The 22,082-nt window shown below is 45.5% G+C and overlaps 1 protein-coding gene across 3 annotated transcripts; it reads left to right on the forward strand.

The window, feature by feature from the left end:
* The first annotated feature begins 839 nt into the window (after positions 1–839).
* CLXN (calaxin) lies at positions 840–12,360 on the forward strand. 3 transcript variants are annotated; one of them, XM_036925489.2, is made up of 7 exons: positions 840–1,234; positions 5,224–5,382; positions 6,093–6,197; positions 6,850–7,001; positions 7,273–7,377; positions 10,043–10,143; positions 11,710–12,360. In XM_036925489.2, exons 1-6 carry the CDS (start codon positions 1,177–1,179, stop codon positions 10,100–10,102), a joined length of 639 nt encoding a protein of 212 aa, XP_036781384.2. In that variant the 5' UTR covers positions 840–1,176; the 3' UTR covers positions 10,103–10,143; positions 11,710–12,360. The 3 variants fall into 3 exon arrangements, with proteins under 3 accessions (XP_036781384.2, XP_036781383.2, XP_036781385.1); XM_036925488.2 differs by having other exon boundaries at positions 10,043–10,127; positions 11,710–12,352; XM_036925490.2 differs by lacking the exon at positions 5,224–5,382 and having other exon boundaries at positions 841–1,234; positions 10,043–10,127; positions 11,710–12,308.
* The last annotated feature ends 9,722 nt before the right edge of the window (positions 12,361–22,082 follow it).

Genomic DNA, 22,082 nt, shown 5'->3' on the forward strand with positions numbered 1-22,082 from the left:
AATCATTATGGTTAACTCTTTTCAGAAAATTTGCTTTAAGATAATACAGTTCCTGCCTTCACAGGCATCGTTGACTCTGGCTTCAAACAGCATCCCGATCTTCATTCAACAAACAAATGAACAAGGTAAGACAATCAAGACCTCAACACTGGGACTATTTCATTATGGATTGTTACTCATGGTTGGTGGACTTTTTCTGCTTTTTGCCTAACAATGACAGTATGTGTACTATAAAATACTTGGTGTTCAAAGGCACTTCCTTCTCTGAAGTTAAACAGGTACACACTTTGGAGAGAGTAGGTTTTGTGCTCTTGGCCGAGCTAACCCAGTTTACTGCTGTCTTAATTCAAAGAGGGTGTCCCATCTGTTGCTAAGAAGGACAGAAAGTCCTCCCACATTAAATGTGTAAGGACCATCCTTCATTTGCTGTGACAGAAGCTGTCTTTCAAATAAGAAAACGATGGATTTTACTGGGATATTTTCCAGAAAAGCAAGGTTGGGCGGTACCCCACAGTCAAGTGGAAGTTGTCAGCCTGTTTGGGAGGCTGCCTCTTTAACTCGCTTAAAAGTTGTCAGTGGCTTTTCCCAGAGTCCGCTGACAGCCTCCACCCCGACCCCAAGAATGTATGGGGGGAGGGTGGGAAGAAAAGAACTCTTCCAAGTTCCTTTTCCTCTCACTAACATTACCAAAACTTTGCCATTGTCTCTTGCCAGACTCGCCGCTGGCATCAGAGCAAATGGACTGACAACCAAGTGAGGGCTCAGCCCCAAGCGCAAGCCCACCCCACCCCACTCACACACACGTGTACACACACACCCTTGCTCTGGGAACAGCCGCCCGGATCGCGCCTGCCCCTCGGGAAGCTCCTCCAGGCTCCCGGCCCCACGCCCGAGGCCGCCGCCCCGAACACTCATACATCGCACGATGCACCGCAGGGACTCGGAGAGCAGAGCCAGGCGCGTGGGAAGGTGACCCCGGACGTCCGACGCCGACCCCTCCAGGACGCCGGGCCCTCCTCCAGCTCGCTGACGGGCACCGCCCACTGTTGCCATGACCACGTTGTGAGCCGCGCGCCCGGGAGCCAATCGGCGCCGCCCAGCGTTGCCATGGCCACCGTGTGTTGGGTCCGTTTTTGACCTGGCCACACTTGCTGCCCTGTCCCAAGAGCGCGAGGCATGAACCGCAAGAAGCTACAGAAGTTGACAGACACCCTAACTAAAAATTGCAAGCACTGTAAGTAGGAGTAGGTGCTGGAAGGGCAGAGGTCCCTGGGCTGGGTTGCGGGTCCCACTCGGTAATAACCTCCTGGCCTGACCTGCCTCCGGCCAGCAAAGCCTGTGTGCCAGGGAGCCCCTTGCACATACTCCCGCCAAAAGTCTGGGAGGGGATGCCTGGGTGTCGACGCCTGAGTGGCATCCACCTTGCCCAGGACCTTAGGACCATGTTCAGGGGCCCAGGAGGCTAGTACTACACTCCCACATGCACTTACTTCTCAAACCTTCTTAACTTAGCTTTTCATTATAGAAACGTGATTTATATACACAGGAGACAGTGGGTTCAGCCTAAGACACAAGTGTAAGATAAGAATAGGCATACCTCGGTTTATTGTGCCTTGCTTTATTGCGCTTCATAGATAACTGCATTTTCTAAAAACTGAAAATTTGCAGCAACCTGCCAGGAGCAAGCCTATCAGCACCATTTTCCAACAGCATTTGTTCATTTCATGTCTCTGTGTCACACTTTTGGTAATTCTTGTAATGTTCCAAACTTTGCATCATTATTATGTTTGTTATGGTGATCTGTGATCAGTGATTATGGCTCACTGAAAGTTCAGATGATGGCTAGCATTTTTTAGCAATAAAATGTTTTTAAATTAGGGTATGTATATGGCGTTTTAAGCATAATGCTATTGCACACTTAATGGACTACAGTATAATGTAAACATAACTTATATATGCACTGGGGAACCAAGAAACTCATTTGACCCACTTTATTGTGATATGCACTTTATGGCAATGGTCTGGAACAGAACCCAATATATCTCTGAGATGATAAAATCCACAGGCATAGTAAAACCCACTGGGCTCAAGAAAAGTGCACAACCAACATACACCTGCTTTCTAGCTCTTTTTAAAGCAAATAACTGGCAGTGTCCAAGTTCTGGAAACCTGCCAAGAGACCAAAATGGTTATCAAAGGCTGAATATCCTTAGGAAAGATGAATTGATGTGGCGCAGGGAGATTTCTTTGGAACTAAAAAGCTCAACAAAAATCTAAACACATAGGAAACTGGTCCCAATTCTAGCCTTTCACTTTCCAGTTGCTGGGAGGGTTGCAAGGTAAAGGAGACATTGCAGGTGGCAAGATGAGCCTTTAGTAAAGATACCTGCTCCAATCACATATTCTAAAGGGTGGTCCTAGAATTTCATAGGTAATTTTAGAATTATATTCAGACTAGAAAAACAGAACTGTAGCTTGGCAAGGAAATTATGGATATGGTTTCAATGGGGAGGATATTGTCTGATGAGCAGCAAGTCTATAAATTATGTGCTGATCATAAAACTGCTGGCCCCTTGAGGAAACAGAAGCCATAATCCAAAAACCACACCCATTGTTCAAGGAAGCAGGAACACACATGTTTGAATGTTGTTCTAGAGATTACAGGGTCTAGTGCCTTCTAATCATATTTAGAATCTAATGTAATAAGTAGTAAGAAATGCTCTTTTAGTGTAGTGATGCTGTAAATAAAGTTTATGGTGTGTATAAACATCTTAAAGTTCTTAGGAAAAAATCGTCCTATAATTTAGAGTTATTATAACCTGATGAGAGTTGTGTTCTGTTGTTTTTCTTAAAGATACTTCCATTTATGGGAAAAAGACTAGATATTAAGGCATCTGGTAAATATTCTGAATAAGCAATGCAATAGTTGCTATACTCAGTGCTGAATTTGATGTAGTCACTGGTCAGTCAGTTGCACTGTGGACATTGTATGAACAATCAAAAGGCAGGTGTATTAAAGATAATTTAAAACATGGCAGGAAAATCTGTCAACTCTTTTGATTTTGTCCTTACATAAAATTTTTAAGTGATCCTTAAAAGCCTTAATTATTGCTGTTTAAATTCTATAGAAATAGTTACAAATCATGGACATGATTATTTTAAATTTCTTTAAACAGAGGCACTTTCCCCTAGAGTCAGATTTCCGTTCAGTTGCCAGATGATGAAATGGATACACATTTTAGAATCAGAGAAAAATAAAACTATCTTAAGTGACCATCTGGTTAATCCACCATTCCACAGATATGATCTGCAGAACACACTCAGACCAATCGAGGCAGATGAGAATCCATTCATTCTTGAATTTCTGTTTAAGTAATAAGTCAATATTCTTTCATTTTATTTCAGCCATGATGGAAAAATGGCTAATCAACATTCCCTCTCCTGGCATTTCAAATAGCTGAACATAGTGCATCATTCTTCATGAGGCTTTTTTCTTCCCCAACTATTAATAGCTCTTTAAATTTTTAGAGTTTCTTTTTATTGTGGTTAACAATACATAACATAAAATTTACCATTTTAGCCATTGTAAGTAGACAGCTCTGTGGCTTTGAATACATTCACATTGTTGTGCAACCATCACCACCATCCATATCCAAAACATTTTCATCTTTCCCATCTGAAACTCTGTACCCATCAAACCATAACTACCTATTTCCCTTTCCCCCAGCCCCTGGCAATCACCATTCCACTTTCTCTGTGAAGTTCATTACTCTCGGAATATCGTTTAAGTGAGATCATACAATATTTGTACTTTTTTGACTAGCTTATTTCCTTCAGCATAATGTCTTCAGGGTTCATCCAGTTTGTAGCTTATGTCAAGATTTCCTTCCTTTTCAAGGCCAAATAATATTTCATTGTATAGTCATACTACATTGCTATCCATTCTTCCATGAATGGACACTTGGGTTGCTTCCATCTTTCTCCTGAATAGTGTCACCATGAATATCAGTGTACAAGTGTCCGAGTTGCTCCTTTCAATTCTTTTGGGTGTATACCTAGAAGTGGAATCAGCAGATCACACATTTACTGTTATTTTTTGAGGAAGTGAGATCCATTTTCTAAGCAACTCACAGCTCTTTTTTAATGATAACCATTATATTCTTTTGTACTCTTTAATCATTATATTTGCTAAGTCATTTATTTTTCCAAAATTCTCAGTGTTCCTCTTCAGTTGCGATACCCAAACCAGACATCACACTCAGGCCCGTCCTGATTCTAGGATTAGCTGTGATTTTTCCATTCTTCTGTGCTTTTATAGGCACACTGGTTTCATCTTTGTTTTTAAAAATATTGAACCATGATTTTCTCTTGTTTTGAAATATTTTATTCCCCAAATTCCACCTATACTTCATATGTAACTGCACTTTTATGTTCTTAATGCCAGGCAAAAACTTTTCACCTACATACCTCAAATGAAAGTTGGAATACAAATAATTAGCTCAATGTTTATAAACACCACCCTTAATGCAATTATGTCTCTGTGCAAGTATGCACTGTGTGTGTCCTTTAAATGAAAGTTTCCTTCTTCTGAAGTTCTGTTGAATAGCTGCATGTTAATTTCATATCCTCCACACCAAGAACTATAATGGGTGCTAGAATATACTTACTTAAACACCTCTTTACTGGAAAATAGGTGATTCTGACTTCCATAATCTGGTTTATGAATTCACTGAGGCTAATGTGAAATGAAAACTTGCCTGGCTTGCAAGTGCCTGCTGCCCATTTCTAGGGAGAAGTTAAGTTGTAAATCCCATAAATGTTTATAATCAAACCTAGGAAAAATTTTACCATTCTTAAACATTACCATGCTTACTATGAATCATACGTCTACTGTCTTGTAAAGTTTAGGCTCTGACCCACAATCATTATTCAGGTAACTTGGCTGACACTACCTTCTCTTCTCTTAAATGTGACTGAACTTACATCTGCTGAACATTCCCCATCTGGAGGGAAGGCTGCTTCTCTTATGTTAGTGAAGAGTCCTCCATAAGAACCATTCTCTATTAGCTTAAGGGTTATGCATCTCAAAACTGGATAGTCTTTTGTTGATAACTACCTATTTGATGGCTGTGATGTTATTTGCCTATAAATTCAATAATACAAAATTTAAGTTAGAAATTATAGGTTAAAAATGCATTTCTGTCCTATCTTATTCTTCTACAGTTAATAAATTTGAAGTGAAATGTCTCATAAATCTCTTTTATCACTTGGTGGGAGGCATAACTGAGCAGCAAGGCACAGCGATTGGACTAGATCGTAATGCCTTCCAAAACATCCTGTACAGGACATTTGGAATGTTGGACGACACGATTATGGACAGAGGTAGGAAGACATATGATATTCAAATGAGCCAAATCCAGCCATAACTGAAAAACAAAAAAATTTGGAGTTTGGATATACACTTGGTAGGGAGCTATTGTTTTGCACTCCCAATTTCACCTATATTTTTATATTCATAGGGAAGGAGATAATATATACCTTATTTTGTGTATTTAAGAATGCAAAGTCAGCTTGAAGAGCTAGATTTCCCTTACTTGGTATCAGAAAACCCCAAATATTTCTATTTCTATTTAGTAATGTAGCAATACAAAGAATAGTTTTTAATGGACATTTAAATTTCCTTACATCATTGAGAATATTTCAGTAAAAAGTAGGATATAATCCTATCTATCATGTAATAACTTACTTTCTTGAGTAACAAAAATATAAAATTATGTATTTTATGTCACTAAATCAACATATTTAATATACCAATATTATTTTTTTTTATACCAATATTCTTATATGTTAATAATTGTTGATTACTTTTTTAGATATTCAAAATTTACTTTTATCCTATGAAGAGAAACTGTGAACATTTAAATAAGGGCTTTCCAGTGTTAAACTGTCTTGGTTTCCCCTTTTGTCAAATGAGAATGTTAGACTGTATGACCCTAAAGTTTTGTCTAAATTTTAGGAGTAGTACCAATGTAGATACATCACTGAGAATAAAAATACAGCACAAATATTCTATTGTATTTCTCTCTTTGTAGTATTTCGAGCTTTTGATAAAGACAATGATGGTTGTGTAAACATATCAGAGTGGATTTATGGATTATCACTGTTTCTTCGAGGAACTTTGGAAGAAAAAATAAAATGTAAGATTTCACATCATCCTATTGTTTGTACATTATGATTAACATAACTAAAGAATTAAAATCAATGTCCTCCAACCCAACCAGTGAAGTAGGGTTGCTGGTTTGAACCCCCATTAGCCTCTGTTGTGGAGCAAATTCAAGTCAATGGTAAGAGTTGAAAAAAATTTTTGAAAAGGAACATCAAGAGATTCTAAGGAGAAATTCATGCTAAGCAAGACTGCATAAGCATAGACTATACACACTAATTATGTACACAGGCATTTCTGTATACCTAGTAGGTATTTTGCATATTTCATTCCTTGAATTATAACCATAGAGAACATTGATTCAGTGTTCTGATTCTTAGCTAATCCTTCACTAATTCTGATGAACTCTATTAAAGAGTCATATTGCAATCGGTTTTCCAAGAGTTTCAAGATAGTAATGTTCAAGTTATTCTTCCTTGGCATCCTTTCTCATAGCTGAGTATAAGGAAGCACTTCCTAAGGCTCTCTGACTACATTCAGCAGGTGGACACTGAGTGTTCCCTGTGGAAATCAGGTTGTGCTAAGGCATCAACAATGTAGACCTTGGCTGCTTAAACTTAAACTTTACTGGAGCAAATGTTACCTTAGTGATAGCATAAAATTCATAATCTGTTATTTTTTGAAAGATTGCTTTGAAGTGTTTGATTTGAATGGTGATGGATTCATTTCAAAGGAAGAAATATTCCACATGTTGAAGAACAGCCTTCCCCAGCAGCCATCTGAAGAGGACCCCGATGAAGGAATTAAAGATTTGGTTGAAATAGCACTTAAAAAAATGGTAAATATGGGAAATACATGGTTTTATATTGAAGTTTACAGGCCAGATATGGTCTAGGAATAAGAATTCAAATTACAGAAACAGTTTCCAGCTTGTAAAATGAAACACATAGATTGTGCTCTTTTATTATCTATTAATAGTTCTTTCCAAGTTCACTATTTAGTCTCTTACCTTTCTAACCCCTTTCTTCTGTTAACCCTGAGTGGTGAAAAGACTGTATTTGTAACAAGGATTTTGCATGTTGACTGACTCATGGCTTTCCACCCCCTAGGACTATGACCATGATGGGAAACTGTCTTTTGCAGACTATGAGCAAGCTGTGAGAGAGGAGACCCTTCTGCTGGAAGCTTTTGGACCATGTCTACCTGATCCAAAGGTGGTGATCGGACTTTCACTTTTCAGTGACCAAAATAGAATGTATGATCAACAACCCACAACACAGCACTTCTTGGTTTAATGAACAATGGATCAGATTAATACTTTCACCCACAAAGAATAGTTTCCAAATAGAGAAAGCGCACTGACAGAGGACCTGCTGGTTCATCTAATACTACTATTGTAACCCAATGCTCTTTTTTCATTAATTAACTCATTTGTTCATGTAAGAAGCAAATATTGAATCTTAATGTGTGCCAGAGACATAGATGAAAAGTCTCAGTGGTTGCTAACATTTTCCTGGGAAAAGCAATATGAACATAATATCACAACAGTGTAGTACTATTATAATAATAGTTGATAAGTTGCACAGTGCTTCACCTATGCCAGGCATTGTAATAAGCATCTGCGCATGTTGCCTCATCTAACCCGCTGAGCTCCCTATGAAGTAGGGATGCTCATTTTACAGATGAGGACCCTGGGCACTCGGTGCTAGATCTGTAGAATAGTTGTAAGGTGCTGGGGGGTCAAGAAGATGGCATCTACACCCACTGTGTGTAATGACTGGTAAATGGGCTGATGGGACAAGGCAGGCTTCCCTGGGCTTGTAGGGATACAACAATCAGCCAGCTCACAATGGAGAAGTATAGTCTAAGCAAAGGGAATGTTACAGGCATGGAGCAAAAGTGAGAGACACAGGTGAATCTGCATGAAGAGCATTTGGTGGGGTCCAAGATTGGGGATGAGACTGGAGATGCATAGAAGGGTCAAGTCCTACTGAGCTCAGAGCTTAGATTTTTGTCTTGAGGTTACGAGGATTCACCAGAAGTATTGAAGCAGGTGCAGTGATGTGATGTGTGAATATTACCTCCTACCCTCACCATCTCAAAATCTAAACTGTATCTCCAGGTCTTTACACAGCATGTCCAGTAGATAATCTAAGTGAACTCTTATTTTTTCCCCAAAACTGGCCCCTCCCTGGTCTTCTCTATCTCAATAAACAACACCCTTTTTCACTCATTTGTTCAGTCAAAACCCTAGGACTCATTGTTAATTTCTGTCAGAGTACTATTAGCTACTCCTTCAAAGTGCATCCTTGAACATAATCTCTTCTCCGCACATCTAGGTGGACACCACCCTAAATCAAGCCGCCACCATCTGTCACCTAACCAGATCATTGGCCTTCTTGCTTTACTGTCCCTTACTGCCTATTCTCCACAGTATCCATATATTTAAAAACACAAATGTCGTGTCCCTCCCTTGCTCAAAACCACCCTGAGTATTCCGAAGCCTGCAGTGTGACCCCTTCCTCGCTGGCCAAGCACGTCTCCAACTACTCCCATTCTCTCTTGCCTGCGGAGCTACACCAGCCATCCTGCTGCTCCTCCCTGGCTGCCTCTTCTGTAGTCTCTGTCTGGAACATCCCTTCCTCAGACCATCACATGCCTCAGACTCTCACTTTATTCATTCTCTGCTTCAATGCCATGGACCATCTTACCTACTCTGCCCCTTCTGTCCCCTGAGCGCTGCTTTTTCTTCATAGTTCTGATCATTATGTAGAAATATTTACTCATTTACTTGTTGTCTGTCTCAACACATAGATGTGAACTCCCTGAGGCCGGGAACTCAGTCTTTTTTCACCACATTTTCCACATATTCTGTATGTAGCATGTGGTCAGTGCAGAGTAAAAGAGTGGATGGTGGATGGATGGGTGGGTCTCAGAGGGCCTGATAGAGAGTCCAGATCATCTCCTTCCAGCTCCTCGGGAGCTACATCATTCACCTTTCTCTTTACCCTACATCACAACCTCTTCCCTCAACACAGAACCTTCCCTTCAGAATTTAAACAGATTTAAACCTGCCCCAAGTAAAAAGCAAAAGAGCAGGAAGAAAAGGAGGAAAGAAGGAAGGGGGGGTGCGGATAAAGAAGGGAGAGAGAGAGACAGGTAGGGAAGGAGGGAAACAAAGACAGGAAAAAAAGGAGGGAGGAAAAAAAAAAGTGGAGAACTTATCTCAGTTCTGCACCTACTTCTGTTCCCTGTCTAAGGGATTTCATTTCCACGGCCAAGTGTCTGGAAAGAGCTGTCTATCTTTGAGAGAATTTCTATACATGCTAGATAGGATGCTGCCCAACTCATGAATCACTTAATTAAATCTTCAAAAACAACAATGTATCTTTGTGACCTACATTACTGTCACTTTCTCCCATTCACTCCTGGAACTGGGTGTGCCCACATCACAACTCCCGCCTTGCTGGTGGATCCCAAGCCCCTAGCTCTTGGGTTCCTGCCTTGTAGGACCCCTCAGCCCAGCTTATGGACTGCTTCACCTGATCCAGGAAGCACCTTCAGGGCCCACCTGCCTGCCTGTGACATGCACGCTCCTGGACTCCGTGAGCCTACTGTGTGCCCACCCAGGGCAGCCCTTCCAGGCTGCATGCGGTCCCTTGGTCTCTCTCTTCCCTGTGGCCCCAGACCAGGCATTGTGCTTGGAACATGGTCAACCCCGTCGCAGTCTGTGTATGAGAAGAGCATGGATCCACCAGGGCTTTGTTCCCAACCTTCCTCAGCTGTCTTCTGTCTCTGCAAACATTAAGGAGATATACAGAACATTTTGTTCTACCTCTTTGGGAAGTCTGTTCTAACTTGAGTATTTTTATTCTACAGAGCCAGATGGAATTTGAAGCCCAAGTATTCAAAGATCCAAACAAGTTCAATTATATGTGAAAACCTAAATGTCTGGCTGTCTCAAGTGAGTGAAAAAGGAGGCACATACATATGGTTTATTTTTCCTGCATAGTGAAAGATGATATGAAATTGTGATTTTGGGGGTGGGGATGGGCTTACTTATATGTCATTCAACTTTGGTGTAAGATACGAATGAAACAGATGGAAGACAAAGTTTCTTGTTGGATGGCATTGGGCTCAGTCAGACAAGCTAACATGGGTGGGGACATTCTGCCATGGGGACACCACAGGGACTATCTGTTGAAGCACATGACTATGTTCACACCTTGGTATTGGTGAAATGAATAGAGAAGAGTATGCAATCATGAATTATTAAGGAAAATATTCTTCATGTCAGAAAGATGTGCTGGGTATACATTTAAATTAGTGAAACTACTCATTTCCTTTGAGCAGTAAATAATTAAGATGGAATCAAAAGAACCCCTTTCTGCTAGGCATGGAAGGAGGTTCAGAGAGATGAAGAAACACGGACTCTTTTAAGTGTGATCTGTGCTATTGTTTGAGGCCTGCCTGAACAACCTGCCTGGATCATGAGCATCTGAAGGCAGGTTTCATCAGACCTGAATTTGTAACCTCCACAGCAGTTAGTACCATCCACTGCACAGAAGCAGCCCACAGTAGAATACCGCAGATGGGAAGTACTAACACGAGATAAATGCAGGCTCCTGGCAAGCAGAGGAAGAACGTGCTCCTTCCGGGGTCAGTGGATGCACCGTGTGTCTGAGCCATCCCAGATGCCCCTCTTTGCAGTCGGCTATGAAGCCCACTCTCTGCTCTGGCCCTCTGTGTCTCTCCACCTCACTGTCCCCACTTGGGTGCACCTCAGGGGCTGGGAGTCCCTGTGTTCAGCCCCTTTTCAGGGGTCATATCTCACAGCACCACCCTGGCCACAAACCCCAGAAGACAGACCTGCCTTCCCTCCACCCCCGTTTGTCAGCAGGTGCCCCTGGGCACTGGAAGAAGCCTGAGAAGGAGGGCCTGGTTAGGTTCTGTGAGCCACCCTTCCCCTCTCGTAGACACAGGCAAGTGGCGGAGAGAGTCATCATGCAGATCTCTCTCCTGCCCCATGTGAGTGCTCAGAGACTACTTGGGGTCCTAAGTCCCTTTTGTTACAACCTGTGTAATATTGTAAGCAAAGGAGTATACTGTATAAATCAGAGACTGCTACAAGTAAATTGAATAAGCAATTCTATGAGGTAAGAGATACTTTACTGTCCAAGTATTTTCTTAAAATTTTAGATTTTTATATCAATGGGCTTGGATATAATTTTTCAATCTTGAGTAGGTATAAAATGGAATACACAATGATTTGAATTTTTAATTATATTTTTATGATTACAAGTGATAGAGGTTTAATGAAGAATATCTCAGGGGTTCAGGAAATTAAAAAATAGAATAAAATATGTATCTATATTCTGGTATAGACTCAAGCTTTCTTAAGGCATTTGTCAGTAAAGCTGTATTTTTGCCAGAGTATACCTATATTTTTTAAATGATCACATTGAACATGCTCTTTTGTAAGCTGCTATTTAAGATGCCACTATCACATGAAACATTTTCTCAGGTCCTTAAATATTTATCCACAGCCTGACTCATACTAGCTGCCCGCTGTCCATCACAGAAGACTTCAGGAAACCACTTCCCTGCCACTGGCATTTGAGTGACTCCCACAGTTTTGCTATTATAAATAATTCCCCAAGTGAATTATCCTTGTAGATAAATCTTTTCACGTGCATCATTGCTTACTTACTTGGGGTAGATTTGTAAAAGCAAAAACGTTGGATCAGAGGCCCGCATAAAGGTGAGATTTCCAGCCCACATGGCCGGGTTACCCCCCAGGCAGGCCGTGCTGATGCAAGAGCATGTTAATCCCCCTCCTCATAGTCCACAGCCTCTTAATTTCTTTGCCAATATTGTGGACCATAATTGACCACGATTTTAATTTATCATCTAAATAGCTAATCTTAGAAAAGAAGAAAAATAATAATAATAAAGAACTAATCTTACATGCACGTCTGTACTGAAAGTTTTTATTGTAGATTAAATAAAAATTGGCTTCCATGTGAATAGCCCATTTTATTATGTGACATTATTTAAAAGTAAAAATATATATATATATATTTTAAAGAAAACTCTAAGTAACGCTAAAGATGATGACTTGACTATAAGAACTCACACGCCCTGTTCAAGGGCTTCCCCATGTGTCACAGAGCACACCCCCTCTGCTGTTCCTCCTCATAATCTACCCAAATCATTTCCTTCTGCTACTATATCTAGATTTCCAGATTCTCTTAATTTTACTACCGCAGCAACTCATAAATGATTTTAACGTGAAAATTCTCTCACTAGCAGGGAGGAAAGCCCTTTTCCCTTCCTCTGAGCTCTGCTCCCACTCTGGGCTTCGGTCCCTGCTGCCAGGCTGCCCTGACTCCTCCTCTGCTCAGTGCTTGCCTGCTTGGGGGCAGCTGGGTCAGGACTACAGAGGAGCAGTTATCATCTGCACGACTGCTGTGGCCTTCTTCTCACTGGATCCTGAAAGCACTGGCTTCCCCTCTCCTCTCGGTGCTCTGGGAGGGTGGGCAGGAAGCAGCCGGGCCCCTCTGGGAGAGGAGTGCATCCCCCTGCAAATAGCATGGAGAGATTCTGTTGGGGAAACAATCAAGTACTTTTTTTTTTAACTACAGGATTTAAAAACTACCGCTGAAAACTGGTAGTCCTGCATTCTTAACCTGCAAATATCTTTGTGTACAAGATTGCACTTGTAGAAAGCCAAGCCTGCAATTGCTTGCATCATAAAATCATCCAAAACATTCTCTAAGTGCTAAGCCATGAGGGTTAGTGTTCTAAGTCACTTGCCCTGTGCTCACCTTGTTTGCGGTGTAAAAGGAGGACTCTGCACCAGGCGACAGCTGTCACCGCCCGTCACTGTTGGATTCCCCTGCCTTTCTCCCCGCAAAATCTCACATCATTTTTAATTAAAGGACATTGTTAAAGGGAATTAAAATCACTTTGAAACTATGAAGACAGCCACGTCTGGAGAAGTGTCCTCAGAGCCGCTCCTTGGGTTGCCCATTTTTCCAGAATGCATTTTATGTAACTGTGCGTTTCCTCACACTTGGCCCTAACTTTCCCACAGCTGCCCAGAGCTGATGGCTAATTCCCTCCAAGTGCAGCCAAGAAAGGGTGGGAGTTGCATTTGACAGGGACAGGCTATAAAAGATACATAAGAAATACCAATCTAACCTATGCATATGTTAATTACAATTTAGCAAATTTTGAGGATTCGTTGGTACTATTTCAAAAGGAGGCAGGAGTAATCGACTTGTCTTCTCGGAGAGCATCCACCCTCTGTTAGAGGGATGCTGATGACCTCTTGAGGTGTTTTCCAGTGTGTTACCATTGAAGAAGCAGCCAACCCAGATACATGCCAAGTAAATCAAAGCCCCCTTCTCATGAGCTGTGTCCCAAGGACACTCACTCAGTTTCCCAGGGGGCAGCGAGAAAGGAAAGAAGTGTGACAACGAACTGTCCCAAGGGCAGCAAAGCACACTTCTTGTGTTTGATGTGTGTGTCAGGGTGCCCGGGGGCTGTTACCCCAGCAGTCAGAACCTGCCCCCAGCCCCATCACTGGTGATTTGTGGCTTTCTGTGTACCTCATGCCTCCTTCCTAATCCTTCAAGAAAATATCCCTCCCCTAAGACACACATCCTCTTGTTTGTCCTAGCCTCTCCTGCCTCCTCAGCTCCACACTGCCTCATTATGTGGCCCAGCCAGACCCAGAGGTTCCCCGGGTGAGAGGCTTGTCAGCTTGAAGGGCTTTTGAAAAAATTGGATGAAGCTAAAATATGGGCCTTCCTCCCCGTACCTGGGGTGGGTGCACCCTCCCATCTCCTGCCTCCATCTCCAAAGTCACTGTGCAGACTGAGGGCAGGCCCCAGCCCCAAGTCCAGGCAACAGTGCTCCCCAAGGTGGAGAATGGCATGGAAGTGAGCAGGGAATGTGCAAGGTCTCTGGGCAAGTGGCATGCAGAGCTGGAGTTGCCACCTCCCAATGGGAGCAGTTAGTGCCAAAGGACAGGGCAGTCCAGAAGATTAACACCACTTGTTCCAATCTTCCTTACTGCATCTCTCAGAAATACAGGAGCATCAGGAAGTAGAATAAAACAATCTCAGTCAGCTCAATAATACATTACACAAAAATCCAATGAGCACTTCTGTTCCAGGTATTATGTGAAGCCCTTTACATTCATTATCACACTCATTTCTCACAACTATCCTGAGTGGCAAATGTAAACATTACTTCCTACTTTCAGCCTACAATTGGGGAAATTGGAGTTTAAGAAAAATTAAGAAACGTCCTTGATGTCCCAATCTGGTGAAGAGCACAGTCCAGATCCAGACCTCATCTGCTTCTAATGTTAAAGACCTTTCTCTGAAGCAGTGTGTATTCTTCTTGCCATCCATCCCCCTGAGGTTTGGAATAACTGAGCACTCCAGCTCCCCAAAGAATCTTCAGATTGCATCTTCAGGGCTGCCTGGAGGTGCTATGTGATGGACGTGGGTGCAGCGAGGCCACGACAGCCCTCCCCAAGGCACTCTGTTCATGTGAGACACCTCGGAATTTGCTTTCTCTGGTTGAAGTTCCCAATTTGGATGTAGAGGTGTCCCTGTTTGGTAGCATTAGGATTCTGGACTTCAGGCTAGGGCCTTGCCTCGCCAAGAGTCCAGATAGCGGCCAGGCTGTCAGACTCTGTGGGTCCAGGGTCAGCCAGGCAGGAGAAGCAGGTGGGGGTCAGCCAACCGTGGAAGGAGGAAGGAAAATCTGAGACTGTTGCTGGTATCTGAGGACAATGGCAGAAGTCCTTCGGGAAGGAGAGAGAAGGGGTGGACTCTTCAAATGGACAAGGACAAAGAATGTCTCTTGGGCCATCTGGACAGCATCAAAGAAAGGCTTCTCTTGGAAAAAGAAGGTGCCAGTGTTGATGGCTGTGTGACGGATGGGTAAACTGAAGAAAATATGGTAGGATGCCAGAAGTATCCTAGCTGCCAGAAGCAACCCAGGGATGCACTGCTGGTGAAGGTGTGGCTTGGAGTTGTGGCCCAAGACCCCTAGCCTTGTTCTAGCTCCAATAGCCCCTCATTGCCACAAGGTACTGCATGGCCTTTCACAGGTCACAGGGCTTTGCAAGTCTGATACAAGCGAAAGTGAGTTATATGTTGGTAGGGCCTCAGTGTCTATCATCTAGACTGGGGTGCTCCTGAGAGTGAGAGAGATGCTGCTGGTCATCCAGGCAGGGCAGGGAGCCTGGCCACCCTGTGCAGCCACACAGCACTCCACACATCATGCTTCATGTGAGGTGGCAATGATCCCTCCCCTCTGCCTCCATCTTGCAAGGATTTTGTGAGAATCGAGCAAGATAATGTCTATGATTCCACTTTGTAAACTGTGAGGTATTTATGACCCACAGATAGCACAGGAGCTCTTGGGCTGTGAAGTGCGTCCATCTTGGAGGACACTGTGGTCTCAGTAGCTGCTCACATGTAACCGACGAATGATGCCAACCTGGAAATGCAGACCATTTGATTAAATGGGTGATGTTGCTTAAGTTACTTAGCCAGTCACAGGAAGCTGAAGGATAGCTCAAAAAATATCTTTAATAATCTAACATCTTTCATGAAATGAATCTCATGAAACTAGGATAAAACTCAATATAAACATTACTAGAATTTTCATGAATTTTGCACACTTGGAATTAGCATCAGTGACATTACCTCTCCTACTGACACACACACACACATATCCCTCATCACAAACTCACAGACATACATGTGGCAGTTTATTCCATTTAACAGACACATTGGAGTTCCAGGACTTTCTCTCTCATCCCATCAGTGTACCTATAATTCTAAAGTGACAGCCCATACTACTAATGGTGATGGTCCTGATTAACCACATTCAGGACTTCAGTGTGTTTGTTATGTGGGCACTAAGGTTCTAACATATTAAAGAGAAATTAATAGGATTCGTGGCTTGTGTGAAAGCACTGAAGTCTAAAATCCCTTTGAGTAAACATGAACTTGCATCCAAGTTATGTGAGCTCCAACTAACCAAATTCATAACTTGCTCTGCATGCTGGGTTCTTAAATTGGATAGTGTAAATTTGACTAAGTGCAAAGCAGGTCACTTGCCTCTTTGAATTTCAAAATACTACTTGGTACTAATGTACTTTGATTCATGTAAAACCAGGACAGATCAGAGCAGCCCCAGGAATTCCAATCAGTCATTAGCCGGGCAGGGGGGTGCCTCCTCCTCCTTTCTGAGGACCCTGAAAATGACCACGTTTGGGTTCAGGCATGATGCGTGCATACCGCTGCACCCAACACCTGCGGCCTCTCCTAGACAACAAAAGGGATGTGTGGCAAGGACATTGTCCCTGCCCGCAGGAGCACACAGTGTAGGACAGCAGGATGGCTGTAGTCTTGGATGAAGAAGGGGCAGAGTAAGGGGGAAAACAGGAGCAAGAGGGAAAAGCGAACCCGGAGGGAAAAAAGAGAGAGGAGGATGTAAACTGGTGTAGGGGCAAAAGTTTTCAAGGCCTGAAATTTTTAAAAAAGAAAACAGGTGAGCAGGAAAGTTAAGAGGGCTATGCTGGCCTCTCCTTCACAGCCACAGTATGACAAAAAGTCCAGCGGTGGGCAGAAGAGGGCCAGCCCCACTCCCTGAGCACAAGCCTGGGGAGGGGTGAGCAGAGGAGGAGGCACCACCTGGGCAGCAGGATGTGGAGCAAGCCAGGGCCTGCGCCCCACATGAGGTATGTGCTGAGAGGCAGGGAGCTGGCCTGCGGCAGGTGCAGTGCAGCCAGCCGCCCGCGGCTCCAGGAAAGAACACCTGCAGGTGCAGTTGGGACATGTCCTGAGTCTCTGAAGCCACGCGTTTTTCTGAATAGCTGTCCTCTCTTCATTGTCTGCCTGTGAGATTATGGTGTGCAGGGGGAGGGGTGGCATCCCCAGCATGGCAGCTTTGATGGTGCAGGCAGGCTGTAGAAGTAAGGTGCAGGCAGAGGAGGGGATGGGGCAGGGTGGGTCCCACAGGTCCCACCCACCAGACCCCATCCCTGGGATGGCTCCCCACTCTCCAGAGGCTGTGCGGACAGTGGACACAGGGAGCTCAGGGGCTGTAGCTCAGCGCTGCCCTCCTGTCCTGTGCCTGGGCATCTTTCTCCTCCCACCTTCTGCCATCCTTGGGCCAACTAGCTCCCTGTGCTTCCCAGCTCAGAGCTTGAAAGTGCAGGAGCTCCAGAGCTACCCAACTTCCCTGAGCACCCCAGAGGCCAGCAGGCTCATGCAGGCTGCTGGCCCTCAGTGGTTCTTGTTGGAGGACCCTGAGGGTGAGCACCTGCCTGTAACTGGAAGTAAGTGAGCCAGGATGGGGAGTGCCGGGGAGGCACAGCTCCAACAAAATGGGCCAGACAACAAGGCTGTGGCCTTTCCAGACTGCCCCAAGGGTGGTACAGGGCAGGCACCCCAGAGAACCATCTGGGGCAGCAGTACGGGCTGAGGACGAGGGTGAGGAGGGCTCTTGGGGAAAGCCATGGGGCAGCAGGGCACACCCAGAGATCCAGGTCCCAGGTGACCATGCGGCCGCATACAGGGTGGGCTCTGCATGCCCACTTGGATTTTTGCTCAGCCTGGCACAGGCCTGTGGGCCCCAGGAGGGCAGCAGCCCCAGGCAGCGTGGGCAGAGATGTACCCACAAGGAGCGGGCAGCTTCTTCCAGGTGGGCCTTCCTCTCAGGAGACTGGATTCTGGCCCCGCGCTTCCGCTTCCATCCTCAGGCTATCTGAGGCCCCCTGCTGAGCAGCCATACCCCAAACCCAGCTGTAGAACACTGTGGATGGGACCCAGAAACAGAAGGTGGGCCGAGGAGTATGGAGTCCTTGTGCTCCTGTGCACAATTCCCATGGTGGTGAATTCCTGTGCCCTGGCACAGGGGTGTCCCCAGGTCCAGGGAGCAGCAGCTGGGAAGGTGTCTGACCTGGACCCCTTAGCACTGTACCCCTCCTTCCAAGCCCCTTGGGACCACGGCAGCCCCCCGCAGCCTGGAAGACTCCCAGAGGCAGTTCAGAGCTGGGGCTGGGCAGCTGGCAGGACCCCAGGAGGGCTCACACCACTGCCAGTGCACCCGTTGCCCTCCGCTCTGTGCCTCACTTTACACACTTGCACACAGCAGATACTCAGTAAGTGCTAGCTCGTACGTTATTTCCCACAGGTGATTTACCATGTAGGGATTCACAAGCATTGGCTGCATTTCAAGGCTTTGGGACCTCTCTTCTTACTCAGTGTCCGGTTCTCAAGAACAGCTTGGGAATCCATTGCTCCCTGGTTACCTGTACAGCATTTAGACCTGCCCAGGAAGTGCTACCATGGGGGGCCTGTGAAGCTCCTGAGCAGGCTTGGAATTCCTCCAGGGAGCAGGGCCCACAGTGGGCATGCCTGGGAGGAGCGAAGGCAGGTGCAGCTCAGCCACCCTGAGTAGGGATAAAAGAGCCCTTGTTATGGGAGGCAAAAGGTCTTCCATGCAAAATTACACAGCTGAGAATGAAACACCATACTCTCCCAGGGTGCAGACTTTTGGGCACATTGGAATCCCAGCTGACTGGGCATCCAGGGTTTCTCTCCTGGAAGAACACAGTTTCCTCCTGAGGAAGCGTCTCCTACACCTATCCAACCACCAAATCACAATCTATTGCCATGAAAGTTTTAGAGTGCTTTGCTATCTGATCTTAAGCTGCAGTCACAGAGGTGTCCGTATGTGCACATGTGTGTACATGCACATATGAACTCATACCTGTCCCTCCTGAGACTCCCTCCTTCCCAAATCTCTCATGTGGTCACCTGTGGGCCAGTCCTTCTGCATGTGCTTGGTGGTTGCCTGGGAGCCTCTGGATGTGTGCACATGGCCTCCTAGGACTGCTGGAAGGAGATGATCCCTCTCCCTGCTGGCCATTTCTAGTCTGTTCACAGAAGACCATGGGACTAGATCCCATGTGGGGCTCATAGGAAAGGGGAGCTGGACACAGTCTTGGGATCACAGGCAATGGGCCTTCAGGCTTTGACCACAACCTCAGGCCAGAGGCTGCCTCTGATTGCTGGTTCCTGGGGGCCAGTCTCTTCCCACTTAGCAAGGAGGCCATCAGGAGGGAGGTGGCTGGCAGTGCCGACTGCCGAGGTGGGGATGGTGAGCCCAAAGTGGCCAGGCCACAAACTCCTATGTGGACATCCCCACGTGGCTGTTTACATATCTCTGCTTAGAAGAAAGCTACAACCTTGAAAAATATAAGCAGTAAAAGTGCTGGCATGGGGCTACAAAGTGATCACCACGGGAGTCCACAAGGAAGCATGCTCCTCTGTGCTTTCATGGAAAATGTCAGGTACTAGGACGTGAGGGAGAAAGGAGGGAGATAAGGAAAGTAAGGAGAAGAGGGAAAAAGCAAATGAGAGAAAGAAAGGGCAGCAAGTGCCTCCCCCTTATCTTGGACCACCAGGTGTGTGGTGCAGCAAAACAAAGAGATGTGTTTTACCTTCTCTTCAGGAAAACACTGCTGATGGACATGAGGGGAAGTAGCTAAGCACAGGTTTTGCAGGAATAATAAACAGCAGATTGGAGGCCCTGCAGGGTGCAGGAAGGGGCTGCCTTGCTCACAGCAGGGTCCCAGGGCAACCCGTTCTGGTGGCACATGGCCCAATGGGATGAACCTGCGCGTGTCAGGTGATAAAGAGCTCCCAGGAGGGGCCACCTGCTTGGGGCTCCAGCTTTTGCTCTGGCTGTGATGTGAGTGAAGTGATGGAGGGGAGGATGAGCAGGGGCCGGAGCACAGCGAGCACTACCGTGCTGGGCCGAGGATGTGGCGGGGCCTCACAGAGGGCAGCGTCCAAGGGCATGCCCTTCTCTCCCCTGTGAACCCAATGCACCAACGGCTGCCATCCTGCGGGGTATCTGCCGTCCTGCGCTGCCTGTACAGCACCAACAGCTCACAGGGAGCTGGTTAGGATGAGGTCTCAGGCCCCACAGCCCTGCTGAATCAGAGCCATCACCTCCCAGACCCAACAGTGATAACATAATGGCCTGCAGACCAACCAAGCAGGACCCTTGGCATGCTGCAAAGACTTTACATGTCACACGTTGCAAAAGAAATCATTTGTGTGAAAACTAAATTAGGTTCGATTTAATTGCACTGAGTCCTCAAAGAAAAACAAAAAGGAGTGTTGTTTTAATCCAAATGTCAGTCTAATTTACCCATGCCTCAAAAAAAATTTTTTTTAAGGAAATGGTCTTTATTGCAGCCAGAAATAATCTGGTAAGACACAAGAAGAAAGAAGGTTTTGAAGGGCTGTGGGTGCAGTGATAGGATATGTCATTTCCTCCATGGAATGTGCAGCTACAGGAAGCAGCAGTCCTGGATGGCTGCAGGACCGTGGACTAGAGGCTGGGAAGTGCTGAGCTGACCCACACATCTTGGGACTGCTGGCAATCTATTATTTAAGAGATTTTACCTCAGCATGAACACAGAACGGATGTGGTCTGCCTGGCTGCCCTTTGTTCAAGTGTGCATTCACACACATGGACACATGCATGGAAATGTCAGGAGCCACATGGGCCATGCTGCAGCTGCTCGAGAAATGCCCATCCTGTGCTGCTCTGTCTTCCGGCCATGGCCGGCAGGCTTCGGTGCTGGGCAGCATGGCCGTTGTGCTCAGTAATTGGTGGCTTACTGTGTACTCACACCACGATTTAATCCCTCGAGAAAACATCCCTCTCTTAAGACACACATCCCTTGTTGGTTCTCATCCCTCCTGCCCACTCAGCCTACACTGGCTCATTGTGTGGCCCAGCCACAGGCACACAGAGTCCCCACAGGCAGGCTGTCGGGAGAAGGACGCTGGGACCAATGGGCTCTTCCCGTCCCCCCCACGACACCAATGTCCACAGACAGACCCCACTGCCAGCCACCACAGAGGGCCATTTTCTCCCAGTCTTGCACAAAGTGGAGTGTGGAGGAAATGCAAAAGTCTAAGTGAAAAAGTCCCAAAAATAAGGAAATAAGACTTGAGACTCCTGTCATCAGAGAATGTTTTGAGTTCTTCAGTCACTGCTTTAGTCAGAAGAGTTCATGGAATGTGTTTAGTCATTAATAGCAAATCTCACTATCCCAGCACTGAGTAACACACCACAAAACAGTGTCATTAAAAAGCATTGAGTCTGATCTACACTGAGACAGGCAGTTAACAGAGCTGAAAGGAGAAGGCTTGTCTGAGCCTCAGACAAGTTTACTGTGCGCGCCAGCCAGCACACTGCTCAGAAGTGTTATACAGTCACTTCTTTCTCCGTATCTCCTTATCTTTCTGAACAAACCCATCCCTGTAGATGTCTCTTAAAGCTTTAAAAAGATATTAAACCATTCAAGGGAGAGTAGCAAATAGCATTGGGTTTTACAAAAAGCCTACATGTTGGTTCTGATAGGTAAGAACTAGCCATCTCCTCAAAAGACCTTCAAAGACCACCAGATTCCTATTTCTCCGATTGGTTTCACCTCTCTTCCAAGATCACCCACTGGTGTGTGCACAGCTTGAACCCACACAGCGTGAAAAACCACAATAAAGAAAGGAATTGACAAGTGACAGAGCAGATGAAGGCAATCAAGTTCCCACCATGGACCATGGCAGGGGGAGAAGAGAGGCAGGGCTGTGCTGGCCTCTCCTTCACAGCCACAGTATGACAGAAAGTCCAGCGGTGGGCAGAAGAGGGCCAGCCCCACTCCCTGAGCACCAGCCTGGTGGGGTGGGGGGCGGGGCGAGAGGAGGAGGAGGCACTGCCTGGGCAGCAGGATGTGGAGCAGGCCAGGGCCTGCGTCCGCACGAGGTATGTGGCTGAGAGGCAGGGAGCTGGCCTGCGGCAGGTG

This window comes from Manis pentadactyla, chromosome 3 (assembly GCF_030020395.1).
Source record: "Manis pentadactyla isolate mManPen7 chromosome 3, mManPen7.hap1, whole genome shotgun sequence".
Taxonomy (NCBI): domain Eukaryota; kingdom Metazoa; phylum Chordata; class Mammalia; order Pholidota; family Manidae; genus Manis; species Manis pentadactyla.

What these genes read in the sequence shown, in the direction of transcription:
- CLXN (XM_036925489.2), top strand. Translation starts at nt 1,177, where the DNA reads ATGAACCGCAAGAAGCTACAGAAGTTGACAGACACCCTAACTAAAAAT. An exon ending in AAATAGCACTTAAAAAAATG is followed by an intron (nt 7,002 to 7,272) that starts GTAAATATGGGA and finishes TCCACCCCCTAG; the next exon opens with GACTATGACCATGATGGGAA. An exon ending in CATGTCTACCTGATCCAAAG is followed by an intron (nt 7,378 to 10,042) that starts GTGGTGATCGGA and finishes TTTATTCTACAG; the next exon opens with AGCCAGATGGAATTTGAAGC.